Source organism: Thalassophryne amazonica, chromosome 17 (assembly GCF_902500255.1).
Source record: "Thalassophryne amazonica chromosome 17, fThaAma1.1, whole genome shotgun sequence".
NCBI lineage: Eukaryota > Metazoa > Chordata > Actinopteri > Batrachoidiformes > Batrachoididae > Thalassophryne > Thalassophryne amazonica.
The window spans coordinates 37,040,932-37,057,426 of record NC_047119.1 but is presented as its reverse complement, the minus strand read 5'-3'; the positions used below and the strand labels follow the sequence as shown (position 1 = coordinate 37,057,426).

General features: G+C 40.2%; 1 protein-coding gene across 1 annotated transcript in view; it reads right to left on the bottom strand.

Moving 5' to 3' along the window:
- Positions 1–16,495, bottom strand: part of si:dkey-1d7.3 (transmembrane protein 132D) — a 110,323-nt gene that overhangs the window by 42,271 nt on the left and 51,557 nt on the right. The window contains exons 4-5 of the mRNA XM_034192910.1: positions 11,263–11,434; positions 3,999–4,142 (exon numbers count right to left, since the gene is read on the bottom strand). Of these exons, the coding sequence (XP_034048801.1) occupies positions 3,999–4,142; positions 11,263–11,434 (316 nt within the window). The remainder of the gene's footprint in view (positions 1–3,998; positions 4,143–11,262; positions 11,435–16,495) is intronic.

The following is a 16,495-nucleotide window of genomic DNA, read 5'->3' as shown; positions in this document are numbered from 1 at the left end:
TGCTCTCTCCTTCTAGTCCCCGCTAGTACTCTAGCTGCAGCATTTTGAATTAACTGAAGGCTTTTCAGGGAACTTTTAGGACAACCTGATAATAATGAATTACAATAGTCCAGCCTAGAGGAAATAAATGCATGAATTAGTTTTTCAGCATCACTCTGAGACAAGACCTTTCTAATTTTAGAGATGTTGCGTAAATGCAAAAAAGCAGTCCTACATATTTGTTTAATATGCGCTTTGAATGACATATCCTGATCAAAAATGACTCCAAGATTTCTCACAGTATTACTAGAGGTCAGGGTAATGCCATCCAGAGTAAGGATCTGGTTAGACACCATGTTTCTAAGATTTGTGGGGCCAAGTACAATAACTTCAGTTTTATCTGAGTTTAAAAGCAGGAAATTAGAGGTCATCCATGTCTTTATGTCTGTAAGACAATCCTGCAGTTTAGCTAATTGGTGTGTGTCCTCTGGCTTCATGGATAGATAAAGCTGGGCATCATCTGCGTAACAATGAAAATTTAAGCAATACCGTCTAATAATACTGCCTAAGGGAAGCATGTATAAAGTGAATAAAATTGGTCCTAGCACAGAACCTTGTGGAACTCCATAATTAACCTTAGTCTGTGAAGAAGATTACCCATTTACATGAACAAATTGTAATCTATTAGATAAATATGATTCAAACCACCGCAGCGCAGTGCCTTTAATACCTATGGCATACTCTAATCTCTGTAATAAAATTTTATGGTCAACAGTATCAAAAGCAGCACTGAGGTCTAACAGAACAAGCACAGAGATGAGTCCACTGTCTGAGGCCATAAGAAGATCATTTGTAACCTTCACTAATGCTGTTTCTGTACTATGATGAATTCTAAAACCTGACTGAAACTCTTCAAATAGACCATTCCTCTGCAGATGATCAGTTAGCTGTTTTACAACTACCCTTTCAAGAATTTTTGAGAGAAAAGGAAGGTTGGAGATTGGCCTATAATTAGCTAAAATAGCTGGGTCAAGTGATGGCTTTTTAAGTAATGGTTTAATTACTGCCACCTTAAAAGCCTGTGGTACATAGCCAACTAACAAAGATAAATTGATCATATTTAAGATCGAAGCATTAAATAATGGTAGGGCTTCCTTGAGCAGCCTGGTAGGAATGGGGTCTAATAGACATGTTGATGGTTTGGATGAAGTAACTAATGAAAATAACTCAGACAGAACAATCTGAGAGAAAGAGTCTAACCAAATACCGGCATCACTGAAAGCAGCCAAAGATAACGATACGTCTTTGGGATGGTTATGAGTAATTTTTTCTCTAATAGTTAAAATTTTGTTAGCAAAGAAAGTCATGAAGTCATTACTAGTTAAAGTTAATGGAATACTCAGCCTGGCTACAGTGCTGAAAAGAAACCTGGGGTTGTTCTTATTTTCTTCAATTAGTGATGAGTAGTAAGATGTCCTAGCTTTACGGAGGGCTTTTTATAGAGCAACAGACTCTTTTTCCAGGCTAAATGAAGATTAGTGAGACGCCATTTCCTCTCCAACTTACGGGTTATCTGCTTTAAGCTGCGAGTTTGTGAGTTATACCACGGAGTCAGGCACTTCTGATTTAAAGCTCTCTTTTTCAGAGGAGCTACAGCATCCAAAGTTGACATCAGAGGTCAAAGTCTGATGAAGCCAACAGAACCACATCATCTCCATAAAGCAGAGATGTAATTCTGAGGTCACCAAACTGGACACCTTCCAACCACTGACAAGTTGAAATCCTTTGTTGAAACCCTTTGGTGACAAGGAGAAACCCTGGTGGAGTCTAACACCCATCAGGAACAGGACTAATGCACTGCCATGAATGTGAACACAGCTCCCTCTTTGGTCACACAGACTGGATCACACTTTGCAGTGATCCCTGTACCTCATACTCCCGCAGCAACCCCCATAGGACACCTCAGAAGACCTGGCCATACTCCCAAGCCCCCTCTAGTATCCATGTGAGGGTAATTAACTGGTTCACTATTCCACAAGCAGGACAGAACCAACAACACTCCTGAATCCAAGTGTAGGCCAAAGTGTCGTCTCAAGCTTTCCCAGGGTGGCTGACAACAGTGACTCCTCTATAGTTGGAATATACTCCCTGGTCCCCATTTTTAAAGCCCACGTCACTAAAAATCCAAAATGGAAATTTGAGAGGGGAAAAGGAAAAACATGATAATCAGTCATTAAAATGTCAGAAAATATTTTGAAAACACTACATTTTGAATTACATTTTGTTCATTTTGTCTAACAAACATTTTATTTTTTTTCTCACCATTTTAGTTAATTTCATAGCTGGAACATGTAAAAGACCCATGATTATGAAAATGAGCAACGATTGCCTTGGAAAAATAAGTTCATTCCAACCTACACTTAGCTTCAAAACCACATATATGTGGAGAGAGAGAGTGACCAAGAGAGGAGGAAGAAGTGTCTGCTTTGACTGCATTCAAAGAAAATCCTTTCTGCAGGATTGTGCAGAGTTGTGATCATGTTGTCTCTGTTTTAGATCATGTTGTCTTTGTTTTAGATCACGACCACTGTCAAAGCATCAGAAAACACTGATTTATGTCTCATTTAATAGTTCTGCGCAGAATCTCTCTCTCTCCTATCATATTTATATTTAATTCAACTATCTCCCTTCATCTTTTTCTTTTGCAGCAAAATTCATCCAAAATCCTTTCCACAGGGTTGTGCAGACTTGTGAACTTTTAGAACATTACTTTTAATCAGAAAACACTGTTTTATTTCTCTGATTTAGCAGATTTCTGTGTGGAAACTCTCTTTCTCACAGATCCCATTCACTACATACTTACCTCGACCATCTCCCATCATCTCTTTCAGCTAAATTAATTCAAAATCCTTGCGGCTGGGTTGTGTGTATGACCATATTATTTAAGTTTTAAAGCATAGCTGCAGTGAAACAATCAGAAATTAACAGTTTACTTCTCTGATGTACGACATTTCTGTGAGGAAATCGTCTCTGACAGACAACCACATCCAGTTGTCATCATCACCCACCAAGCATCTGTAAACCAACCAACAGGTGGAAGATGCATCTACAAGTAGGTGAAATAAATTTGCTTTTTCAATTCATCTGGTGCATCAAAGTTCAACAGATGTGAAAAGGGTTGTCTTCGTTGTGTGTACTTTTTGAGTTACCATATTAAAACTGGAGTAAACAGACTCACCTGTCTAGGGGAGGTGATGGTCTAGTGGTTAGCATTGGGCTTGAGACCAGAAGATCCTTGCTTCAAATCCCAGCCTGACTGGAAAATCACTAAGGGCCCTTGGGCAAGGTCTTTAATCCCCTATTGCCTTGTATGGCAGCACCCTCACATCGGGGTGAATGTGAGGCATTATTGTAAAGCTCTTTGAGTGTCTGATGCAGAGGGAAAAGTGCTATATAAATGCAGTCCATTTTTTGTTCAATGCATTTTAGAGGGTACATGCCTCAGCTTTTCCAACGTCAAGGAAGACTTAATTACAGATAACCAATTAATTAATTTGGCTCAAGCAGAGGTAATTATTACTTTCAAGAGTCAAAGCTGAAAATGTGACTGAATCACACACTAAAGAGAAACTACAAAATTTTAATTGGCACAGAATAGCTGAGAGATAATGGCTAATTTACAAAGTTAACAATAGATGGAGCCTGCAAACAAATTTGTTTAACACTACAGTTTACATATTATTTTGTAAATGTCATTCATTCATTTAAAAATAGCACAACCTTATGTTAGAATTTGAAAATGAGTCTTCATTATTGCACTCCTCTGACATTTCTGCTGCCTTATAGCCAAATCAGTTTATATTCCAAGTCAGAACTGCAAAGCTTGTGAGTATGTAAACTCATTTTCTCATATCCTGCTTTTGTAATGCAAAAGATTTTTGCAATAAAAACAGTAATAATGAATTCCATCCTGGAGGAAAAAAACAAACAAATGACTCATCTGATGTCTGGCTCCTTACCTTGACAACATCCTGGTCTGTGGACGTGCAGCTGGTGTAGTTAGTGACGTCAGTGACCGAGCCATCGACCTCCACAGCCAGAGTCGTCACAGGCACAGACACCATTTTACCCGTCAGAACTGCAGTATTCAAGATGTCAGTGTTCTGTGCAGGAAGACGGACACGAATACAGCCACTGTTAGCTGCCTGTTGCTGCAGAGTCGCACTTTATTTTCTCCCATCTACTGGTACACAAGCTGAATGGCTGATACAAGCGTGCCCACATGCACTTACAAATGAGTTTTCACCTACAGTACATATAACAAACTGTAGGAGAGGAGAGGGTACACCTCTGCCAGCTTTTTCAACCACATCAAGACACTCCAATCTGTCGACCTCTAATCCTATAAACAACCCAACACCGCCAGACTAACTCATTCTTACTGAGTCTGCAGTTATCACCATTCACATCAAACGGTGTGGTTATAAACAAAGAAAATAATTACATCCATTTAATTGTTCATTTTTAAATTTAGCTCTATGCATCACTGAAAAATTAGTTTTTAAAATTTCATTTATTTATTTTAACCAAAAATAAATCGTGGAATTGCCCTTGGATCCACATACAGTTTTAAAATTTAAAGGTTAAGTCTATGCCCCCAGCCCTTGACCAGTTTTAAATAAATCTGATCTATATGGGTTTGGTTTTTTTTTTTAGTAAACCTGGTAACAAATCACTAGAAAAGGGACTCAGAGTAGAACACCCCACACCTTACACCTGTGGTGAATTAGTAGTAGTACTAGTAGCAGTAGTAGCAAGTAGTAGCAATAATCATCTGTATAGATATTCATAGTCCATGAGCCAATCATCAATTTGGAACTAATCAGTACCAAGTAAGGTGGCAAAACGACACAGAATCCAGCCTCACAGTGCAGCAGATAACAGAATATTTGCAGAGGAATCCTTCAAATCCGGTTACAAGCACCAAGATTTGACTGTGTATACCTTTTGGTACATATTTTAGAAAAATAACGTTATCCATTTGAATTTTCAGTAGGAGACCAAGGAGTGGTCAATTAAAGAACTGCATAGGGGTCAAAAAAAAAAAGTTCCAATCATATTGAAAGCTATACCACATTATGTGTCTGATCACAAAGATTCCAAAAAGGTATAGTTTGGACTATCTGTGACTGAATGTTATGGAGTTATGGGGTAAAAACAGCAAGAATGGTGACAAAGATCAGTTTCAGGTTGTAAAGGGGTCAAAAGTTAAAGTTGCTCCAATTATGGTAAAACATGATGTAAATTACTGGTTAAGTTAATAGGGTTTTAAAAAGGAATAGTTTGCACCATGTGTCATGCTTAGTTATGATGTTACAGGGTAACATATGTCGCATGTCATAGAATCCAATGGACGTCGACATTGTTTGACCTTTACTTTGGAGACCAAACATTCAACACAGTCAGAACTATTCCATTTGTTAATCCTATTAGTTCAACCAATAAGCTGCACCACGTTGTACCAAAACCGGAGTAACTTTAACTTCTGACCCCTGTACAAACTGAAACTGACCTTTCACCATGCTTGCTGTTTTTACCCCATAACTCCTGAACATTCAGTCACAGATAGTCCAAATTATACCTTTTTGGAATCATTATCATCAGACACATAATTACTTTCAATATGATTGGAACATTTTTAATTTTAACCCCTGTGCAATTCTTCAATTGACCCCTACTTGGCCCCCTATTGAAAATTCAAGTGGCTAAAGTTATTTTTCTACAATATGTACCAAAAGGTGTACACAGTCAAATTTTGGTGCTTGTAACCGGATTTGAACTATTCTTACAGTTACCTGCTATACTATTAGTGTAATATAGCCTACACAAAAATGTATGACAGCCATTCCAGGGTGGGAGCTGTAGCCAGCTAGGGGTCTCTGAGAAGATTTACACAGAGGTCAAAATGTAAAAATACACCAATCATATTGAAAACTATACTACATTATTTGTCTGATGATAACAATTCCAAAAAGGTATAGTTTGGACTATCTAAGACTGGATGTTCTGGAGTTATGGGGTAAAAACAGCAAAAATGACAAAGGTCAGTTTCAGTTTGTACAGGGGTCAAAAGTTGCTGTTGTGTGGGCCGCTGAAGAGGAGGTACTGCTGGCCCACCACCACCAGATGGCGCCCTGCTTGAAGTGCAGGCTTCAAGCAGGAGAGGGCGTCATAGCAACCGGGAGTGACAGCTGTCACCCGTCATCAGCACCAGCTGTCACTCATTCACATCATACCACCACCACCATAAAGGCCGGACTGCAACTCCACCTCCCCGCCGAGAAATCAGCTACCTTGGAGGTAATTTTCTCTGCTGAACTAAACATTGACTTATAGTCTGAACTTATTTGCAACCGTTTTCCTGTGGTGTTGCCTTATCGGTGGGATTGGCGTTTGGTGTGATCAGCGACGGCTTCGCTTCACACCCCAACCAGATAAGTGGTTAGACAGGAGCTGCACGAGTGTGTGATTGGAGGTGGAGGTGCTCCCTCCCAAAAGAACACAGACGGTGGAATTACTGAGCGAAGTCACACTCATCTAAACTGTTTCTGTTCTCTGCCAGCAGTACCCGGTCTGACAGCTGGAGACGGTGGCCACCTGGGGCTCCAGGACTTGGCGGCTCCGGTGTTCTTCAGATCCGTTGGCGGTGAGGGCTGTGTGGGATCCGGCTCGGTTCAAGACGGACGTCTCCTATCCTCAAGCCTGCCCACACGTCACTCAACATTTAATTTTCTGTGGTACCAAAACTGTGTTTGTCTGTATTCCGTTGTGCACTTCACAACATTAAATTGTTACTGTTTGGCTTATCCATTGTCTGTTCATTTAGCGCCCCCTGTTGTGGGTCCGTGTTCCTACACCTTCACAACAGTTGCTCCAATTTCAGTAAAAAATGATGCAAATTACTGGTTGAAATAAAAGGATTAATAAATGGAATAGTTTTGACTGTTGAATGTTTGATCTCCAAAGTAAAGGTCAAACAAGGTCGATGTACATTGGGTTCTATGACATGTGACATATGTTACCCCATAACATAACTAAGCATGACACATGGTGCAAACTATTCCTTATTAGAACCCTATTAACCCAAACAATAATTGACATAATTTTTCCTGAAATTGAAGCAACTTTAACTTTTGACCCCTGTACAATCTGAAACTGACCTCTGGCACCATTTTTGCTGTTTTTACCCCATAACTCCAGAACACTTAGCCATAGATAGTCCAAACTATACCTTTTTGGAATTGTTATGATCAGACTAGAGCATTTTTAAATTTTGACCTCTGTGTAATTCTTCATTGACCCCTACCTGGCTACAGCTGCCACCCTGGGATGGCTGTAATACATTTTTGTGTAGGCCATGGTAAGTGGTGGTTCTAAGTGTTGTTTCGTCACCTTAAGTGGTACCGAAAATCTGCTTGGCCCAAGGACTGTCAGTCATCCAGGTCATGGTATTCGAATATGTTTAGTCAGGTCCACTAGACTCGTTTGGTTCCTTGAAAACATTTCAATCTTTAGCCAGAAAAGCTCCAGAAGATTGTTAAACATGACCACACAGAAGAACCCACTGCTAGACAGTGAAGCAAAGACTACATGAATCTGTGATAATTTTGTTTTGTAAATATTCCAGATTACACGCAATGTAGACTTTTGACACAAGAAAACAGACGAGACCATTTAGAAAGCAGGGCTCCCATTTTATATTTAAATTTTGACAATTTCTTAGCAGCAACCCATAAATAAATAAAACCATTTTCCTCATACCTTATGACAACATATGCTTCAGCCTGGAAAATAACCAAATTTTACTGTACGAAATGTGTACAAATACATTTTTTGACATTTTGCAGTGCAGTGTTTCAGGCCTCAGCACAGGTAGTAGTTTCATTTCCCACTTTAGCAGTGCATGTCATAAAATAATTGCAATTGCAGTTAATCTAATTACCAAAAAGCAGCTGACATGCAGAATCATTCGGATCTCAAAGAACAGACAGTAAAATTTTAAACTGTTTTTAAACACAACATCTAAAAGCATAAGGTGCAACTAGGAGAGAGAAATGGTTGTTAAAAATGATTTAGTATTTGATACATTTTGATGCATTCCTATGAAGAGATGCATGATGGGTTTGTTCCTGCATACAATCAACACGATTTGTACAGCTGCAGGGAAAACAGGCAGACAGCGGGTGTTCGCAAGCCTAACGAGGATTAAACCCTCACAGGCCAACAAATTTAATTCAAATGTTCAAAAAGTGGACAGATGCACCTACTAAAAATAGCATCGATGTGAAGGCAACATGCATCTTTGAATCTCTCTATACCTGGATTAAAAGACATCACATCATCTATTAATCATCAATTCTTCTCAGTCGCACCTAAACCCCATTACATCTCCAATATTCTGACTCATCCCCATCTTATTCTGTGCATCTTTGAAGCAGCTTAGCGCATTCATCTCGTAAGTCATCATCAAGGCTGATGTTGCTATTTTTCTAGCACAGCAACTCTTCGTCCAACACAGACTTACAACTACTTTACAGTTTACAGGATCTTTGATCGTGTCCTTTGAATCTATGACAGGCCGCGCAAAGTGTGACTAAGAAGCTCTGGGAGATCAGCCCGCCTGTCCTCCCGATGCTGGCGGGCTACAACGTCGGGCAGATGTTCCCCCGGCAGCTTCAGGTTGTCATCTCTGCTCGACAGCTGCTGACCGCAATCCCGAAAAAGACACGCTCCACTTCAGAGAGTGACACTGACCCAAACATAAGCCATTGGATGAGGGTTTTGCCAAAACAGAAAGCAATTTTGGTGCACTACGGCGAGTCACAGAGCAACACGTTTCTGCCAGCTCTGACATATAATCCTACAGTGATCGAGATCAGCTGAAGCAATTCAGGTTTTATTCTGAAAACAGCATTATATTTATCTTGAGTGACCAGAATTTCTTTTGTCCGATCAGTCTTTTACTCAAAGATAAACCTTTTGCTGTGGTTGTTGGTAGATTAGTTTTTGCTGTTTTTCTTGATAGAAAACAGGTGATGCTGTAAAATATTACAGGTAGAGGGATTTTTTGCAGCGGTGATAGTGAGAAAAATGGAGCAGGAGATCAACACGTGATTGAGGCAGCATCACCCGTGAAGTGGGCACGACTTCAAACTATCGCAGTGAGGAGGGAACTGAGTTGAAAGTTCCCTATTTTCTTGTTGATCGACATTGCAAGCCTCACCTATGATCAAAACCTTCCTGTCGTAATAGCAAATGAGATTGCGGCTGTAAGAAGATGAAATAAATGTCCTTCAAAGGGTGACAGGACTCAACTGGGGGAGAAGTTCTGAAATCTGAAAGAAGTAGAACTGCTGCTCACTCGCTTAGAAAGCAGCCAGTTCAGGTATCAACTTCAAGCAAATCCAACTTGGAAAGAGTAAATACTGTGGAGTGGACAAGCCCTCTGTGACATCACCTGAACTTTTTCTGAAGAAACCCAGAAGAGTCATTTTGAAGCTCAAAAAGTATGTGTTGGCAGCACTTAGCTGTGCCTACATCATGGCTAACCCATCAATGGGTCTTGAAGGGACTGGGCAGTGGTTTTTGTGACAGTTGGGGAGGTGATGGTCTAGTGGTTAAGGGTTGGGCTTGAGACCAGAGGATCCTTGGCTCAAATCCCAGCCTGACCACAAAATCACTAAAGGCCCTGGGGCAAGGTCCTCAATCCCCTAGTTGCTCCCGATGTGTAATGACCACCTTGTATGGCAGTACCCTGACATCGGGGGGAATGTGAGGCATGATTGTAAAGTGCTTTGAGCATCTGATGCAGATGCAAAAGCGCTATATAAATGCAGTCCATTTACAGTTGGCTTGGGTGTTGGTATTAAAAATTATGACCTGCTTATTTTTTCAATAATTACAAACATTATGAAGCTACTGATAGCCAGAGGTGGGAAGAAGTCACCAGAAAGTCAGTCTCAAGTCATGAATCTGCAAGTCTCAAGTCAAGTCTCAAGTCATAATGTCCACCAATTGACTATAGCTGACTTGAGACTTGACCTGAGTCTTGACTTGAGACTTCCAGATTGATGACTTGAGAATGACTTGACAGTGACTTTGTCCCACCTCTGCTGATAGCTGTGAAAAGTGCAAATGCCGCTAACATGCAAAATTAAATAACATGAAAATTTCACTTGACAGTAATACAGGAGCACAGACTTCTTAGAAGAACAGCTCGGACAATTTAACCGCACAACAAGCCATATTATTACAGATATTTGTCAAAACGTCTCACAAAGGACAGACATGATTGTCTACAACAACTATCAGCCACCGCTAGTAATGTCTGCAACAGGGCAGGGAACTCTCAGCTCAGCGGGACATACAGCTGTTACTCAAAGCAACCACACCCCTGATTATGTATAACTTCATGGCCTAAAATGTGTTAAGAGTAAGTCCCTCCAGATTCACCCTTGTTTTCACTCGGGGTCACCACAAGCAAATCTGAGGTGGAAGTTTTAAGCTGGCTACCCTTCTAGACGCAACTCCATATTATGCAATCTTCCACACTGGGAACAAGTGCACTTAAACAATTGGCCACCACCTGCCTAAAAAGTCTTAAACTAATGAGTTAGCGCCCTGGTTTTTGTACCAGGCTATACTGTAAACATGTTTCATGCTCCTCTAAAGTTGGACATTTTAACATGGGCTTCCATGAGAATCTGTTGGGTTTTTTTTAGAGCCAGCCTCTAGTGGCATTCAAAGAACTGCAACTTTTTCTTCTTACAGGTAGCTTCATTTTTGATGGCCAGAAGTTGAGGCTTGGTAGAAACCAAATACACCGGAGGGACTACATGGCTAAGTAACCTGGGAATGACTTGGAATTTCTCAGGAGGGGATGGATGATGAAGCTAGAGAGAAGAAAATCTGGGTTTCTTTACTTTATCTTAATACTGAAGTATTCTGGCAGTACTAGTGTCGCAGACTGAACGGTCCCCCCTAAAAATGGGTCCACCCTGCTTTCACTGCACTTAAGTTTTTAAGTTGAATCTCCTGATCATTCTTACAGTGCAGGAGACAGAGACACTGGAGGCCGGGCTGAGGAAAAAAACAAAACTGGAGCCAGACCAATTCTCCAGACCACAACATGAAGAGTGGTGAGCAAATGCTTTAATTTGCGGGACTCAAAATTACAAGACTACTAGTTACTTATTACATGTCACATAAAGACACATTTCTCACCATGACCACTGGCGCCAGGCCCACGTAGTCCTTTGGTGTGCTGTAGATCTGCATCGCACCCACATCCTTGATGTTTCCAAGTGACTCCAGACGCCAGGAAATGACATGACTCTCAATCTGTTGTGAAACATTGTTTGGCACAAAGTCCAGCTGAAAGACCTCTAGGAGGCCCCTGTTTACAAAAAAAGGTTGTAGGTTAGAAATGGATTTCAATATTTGGAAAACATCTGAACTAACAGGGTGTAGACAGAACATTTTATAATCATTTATCTTGCATGATGAAACTTGGTGAAAATGAACTGAAGTATGTAAAGCTTCTGCAGAAAGGAACAGAACCAAAAAAAAATGACAAAATGCATGAGACATACACTTACAATGCATCATCCAGAAAGTATTCACAGCACTTCACTTTTTCCACTTTATTGTTACAGCCTTATTCCAAAATGGATGAAATTCTTTTTTTCTTCAGAATTCTACACACAATACCCCATAATGACAATGTGAAAATGTTTTTTGAGATTTTTGCAAATTTATTAAAAATAAAAAGCATACATATTCACAGCCTTTGCCATGAAGTTCAAAATTGAGCTCAGGTGCATCCTGTAATCCATATTCCACAATCCTAATAAAAATGTATTTGGACAATGATGATTTTTTTGTAATTTTCCTTCTGTATACCAACACAATAGAATTGAAATTTAACAAAGATGTGATTGTGGTATAACAAAATAATTGTATGAACCATTTATGTATTTGTGTTTTTATTGAGATCATCATTGCTCTCCCAAGGGTGGTGGCCAAGTGGTTAGTGCACTTGGTTTTGGTGCAGGAGGTTCCCAATTCAAACCCCATCCCTGCCACATTTCCCCATGTAATGTGGAGTTGCTTCAGGAAGGGGATCCAGTGTAAAACCTATGCCAATTCACCATGCAAGATCCATCTCGGATATGCTGTAGCGACTCTGAGTGGAAAATCAAGGGAGCAGCCGAAGGGACTTATTATTCAGATCATCGCATACAAAAAAAAGGCATTTTCAGCCCACCAGGTCGTTATTGTAAATATTTTTTTTTCTTAGTACGTTAGCTGGTTAAATAAAGGTTAAATCAAATAAATCAAAATTCAAATTAATTGGCATTTATTTATTTATTTGTCTGTCAATTCAATTTATTTCATTTGTATAGTAGCGCAAAATCACAACAAAGTTGCCTCGAGGTGCTTCACACAAGTAAGGTGTAATCTTACCAATCCCCAGAGCAAGCACACAGGTGACAGTGGTAAAGAAAAACTCCCCCTGAGGAAGAAACCTCAAGCAGACCAGACTCAAAGGGGTGACCCTCTGCTTGTGCCCTCTGCTTGTCTATCTGACTCTCAGCAAGATTACGTCAAAACTGCTGCATGGATTTTGACGAAATCTTCACCACAGATACATATTAGGCCATGGAAGAGTCCATTAAATTTTGGAGGTGATCCAGATCCAGATCATGGATCAAGTTTTACTTTATATAGGCTTTGAAGCATTACGTCAAAACTACTTCATGGATTCTCACCAAATTTGCACTACAGTTACATAATAGGCCATGTATGACTGCACTGAAATTCAGAGGTGATCTGGATCGGGATTTTGATTCAGGGTTTCTCTTTATAGGCTTGTAAGAATTATGTCAAAACTACTTCACAGATTCTCACCAAATTAGATAGATTAGATAGATATTATGGAATGGAAGACTCCACTGAATTTTGGAGGTGATCCGGATCTGGACTGGCAGATGTCAGAAATCTCAGTTTGCTCTTGATTATTTATTTATTTTGACAAGTCAGTCAGTGGACAAATGAAAAAAAGAATTACGTATGAAGGTATACATGTGAGAGGGCCAAAACAAATTTATGGCTTGTACGGCCCTTCATAGAACATGTCAGACTTAATTTACATAAATAGTCAGAAAATAAATATTTGGTGGTACTGTCTGGTAAACCTGTGTAGATGAAGCAGTTCTCAAAAACTGAGTGGTGTCCAACAAGGAGACAATTGAGGGAAACCACTGAGACAAATAATAATGAGGAATATGCTTCTGTGGCTGTAAATTAAGAAACTGCTTGTAGTGTGAGTTTTGTCTGCACTGTGCAGAGGCAAAATTACAAAAATTACATCACCGCTGAGATACTTCAGGACCTGACTGTATTGGGACAAGGTACCATCTTGAGCATCCAGATACATGTGATTCCAGGTGAGGCTGAGAACTTTTTGAAGTACCCTCCTAAGTCAAACTACTTTGAGAAACTTGTACACTTCTGCAATTAAAGTTTCAAGATGCAAACTCAAATCTAGGAGTCTTTCTCGTCCCCGCAACACTACGAAAACACCCTGGGTCCTGGACGGCAACTATCCAAGCAAACAACTGGTCCATCCCCACATCTCTAAAATAACCATCTGTCTGCCACAAACTGGAGAAATGTGGACATCCCTTTGGCAGGAAAACTGTAACGAACACTACATAGGTGAGACTAAGCAACCGTTACATAAAAGGCTATACCAGCACTGCAGAGAGGGCACCAGTGGACCTCAGTCTGCAGTTCATCTCCACCTTAAAGACACTAACCACACATTTAGGACAAGGAAGTTAAAATCTTAGCCAGAGAGAAGAAATGGTTTGAGAGAGGGGTGTAGGAGGCATTCTATGTGAAACATTTGAAACCCAGCCTTAACCGGGGAGGAGGTCTGAGACATGCTTTGTCCCCTGTTTACAATGGGGTACTCAGGTCAAAGCAGTTTCAGTCTTTTGTTCATGGTAATGAGTCATTCACGTCATCAGGAGAGGCATCAGTCCCATCGTTAGGAGGGACAGCTACCCTGTCATTAGGAGGGTGCTAACAAGAGCACAATAGGTGCTAATTAAAGCAATTGTTTAGTCACTAGCCAATAGCAGTCTGCCTCTCGGTAGGAGGGGTCTGGTTAGGTTTAAAACTCCAGCTTTTGTGGGTTCTGTTTGTTCTTCTCGACAAGGGTCAGACAAAAGTCAGAAAGCAAGAATTTTAGCTGAGGAAGCTTCTGCGATTTGAAGCGAAACATCCTCACGTCAAGCAACCCAGTCCAGTCTAAGATTCAAGCTTCTTTACTATCCCTTTGGCATCCTCAGCCTTCAGATACCTGTGTGTTGGCTCAAGCAGAGAGAAATGCACCACATGGCCCAAATGTCGAATTTGACACTCCATCACAATGCAAGTGATACTTTTCATTTTTGTCTCTCTAAGTAACCACTTGTTTGACACAAAGTCATTCCAGCAGTACCCAAGTATCCTTCGAAGACTCTTATTACCAATGAAAATTAGTCTTCAGCTTAGGTCACTGGTTAGCCTCCAAGTCTTACAACCATACAGCAAGACAGGAAGCACCAGGACCCTAAAGACTTGGACCTTCATTTTCCTGCAAAGATAGACCCCTGTCCCTGTCCACTAACCTCAGTCATCTCTCGAACTCAACAGTGGAGGACACAGAGACACGAATGTCACTGCTGAGATCAGTAAACCTCTCTACAAGTTCAACACTGTTACCACATACAGATACACTTCTGACGGCTGATCCCAGTAAGTTGTTAAAAGTCTGGATCTTGGTCTTGGACAACTGCAAACCCAGACACACAGATTCCTCACTCAGCTTCTCAAGCGCTGCAAGCATAGTATTGATCAAATTCACAAAAGTCATGATACAAAGCCAAGAAAATGTTTTTTCCCCCAGTTTTTCTGTTGTGCAAAATTCATACTTGTAGACATGTCTTGGCAAAGTGTACTTTTATGTTTTGGGGGACATGATGATTGTGTTTGTTGATTTTTTTATTCTTCATTTCTAGCTTCATCACCTTGCCTCTTAAGTTCTTTTTTCCTTTTATTCCACATGAATGCTTCTTTATATTTGTTTTGCTTGAAGCTGTACTTTCTTTTATTGGTTCATTCATTCATTCAGTGTGAATTTTGGTCATATTGAGGTTCACGGTTTTGCATTGTGGATAATTCTGCTTTACATCAAGGTGGTTGAGCTTTTTATTCACATTCTGCTCTCTTTTCTGTTTGATCTTGGCAAATACTCTGGTATGCTCTCATCAAATATCACATCCATTTTTTATTTTTTTTTTTTATTTTTTTTTTTTTTTTTGGCAGCCCATTTACCATAGTACTGAACTCAAGTTTCTGCCAAGTCATTTAAACTTTGTTCCACATTGTCAACTTTCAATCCTTTTCAAATATTTCACTCATTTCATTTCTCTCTTTTTGCTATTGTTTTGTTAGGACATGTTCACGCTGTCAAAAAATGGTGGCTGTTAGCACTGGAGCTTGCTGCATAACAGCACAGAAATGTAACAAATTCAGATTTTCCATCAAAATACAAACTATCCCCAAAACAAGTTACCAGTCAGTTGTAACACTTTTCCTGTAGCTAATATCTGACTCAAGTAGCAATTCATCTAGTTTTTCCAAACCCTCACCTGTGGCTAGCTAGCTTTCTGGACAGTATGCCTTACCAGGTTCGCTAGGTTGTCTAGTTAGCATGTAGCAAAAGTGGCATTGTTGAGCATCCAATGTGATATTATGATATTGTGTGTAAATCTGTAAACATGGAGTGGTTTTACCAAATAATTTAACTTTTAATTTAACTTTTCTTTAGCTCACCAATAACTACACATTATCTACTTTATTTAGCTTACAGCCTTTCACCAATATGAATAAAAATTCTATCTTGGCAATTCTTAAACACAAAAAAGTAGATAGTCAGACAGTGTCATATAAAATAGGCAGTTCACTGATATATTTGTGTTTCTGTCAAATGCACTCCATGTTTTTCACTGGAACCATTTGCACTTTAAAATAAAATCATGAGCGACAGTACTGTAGAAGATGCAGAGAACACACAGTAGGGGTTAATGCCCCTATTTCCTCGAAATCCATCGATTAAATCCTGGCACGTATCATCACTTCAAAGCACAGTGCTGGGAGGACATGTGTATGTGCTAGCATGTTTTGTTCGTGTGCGTCCTGGTGAAACCTCAGTACAAGGGACAGGACTTGGAATCTCTCTTTTCTAATCTCCACTTCTGAACGTGCAAACACTTAAGCCTGGATAACGTAGCCGTGATTATGGGTGATTATGGATATAAGTGGGTCGGACGGACGGCGGGTGGTGCGTGGGTGTGGGCGGGAGGTTGCTAGGCAGAGGCGGCTACTGGTGTGCCCCATCAGCATC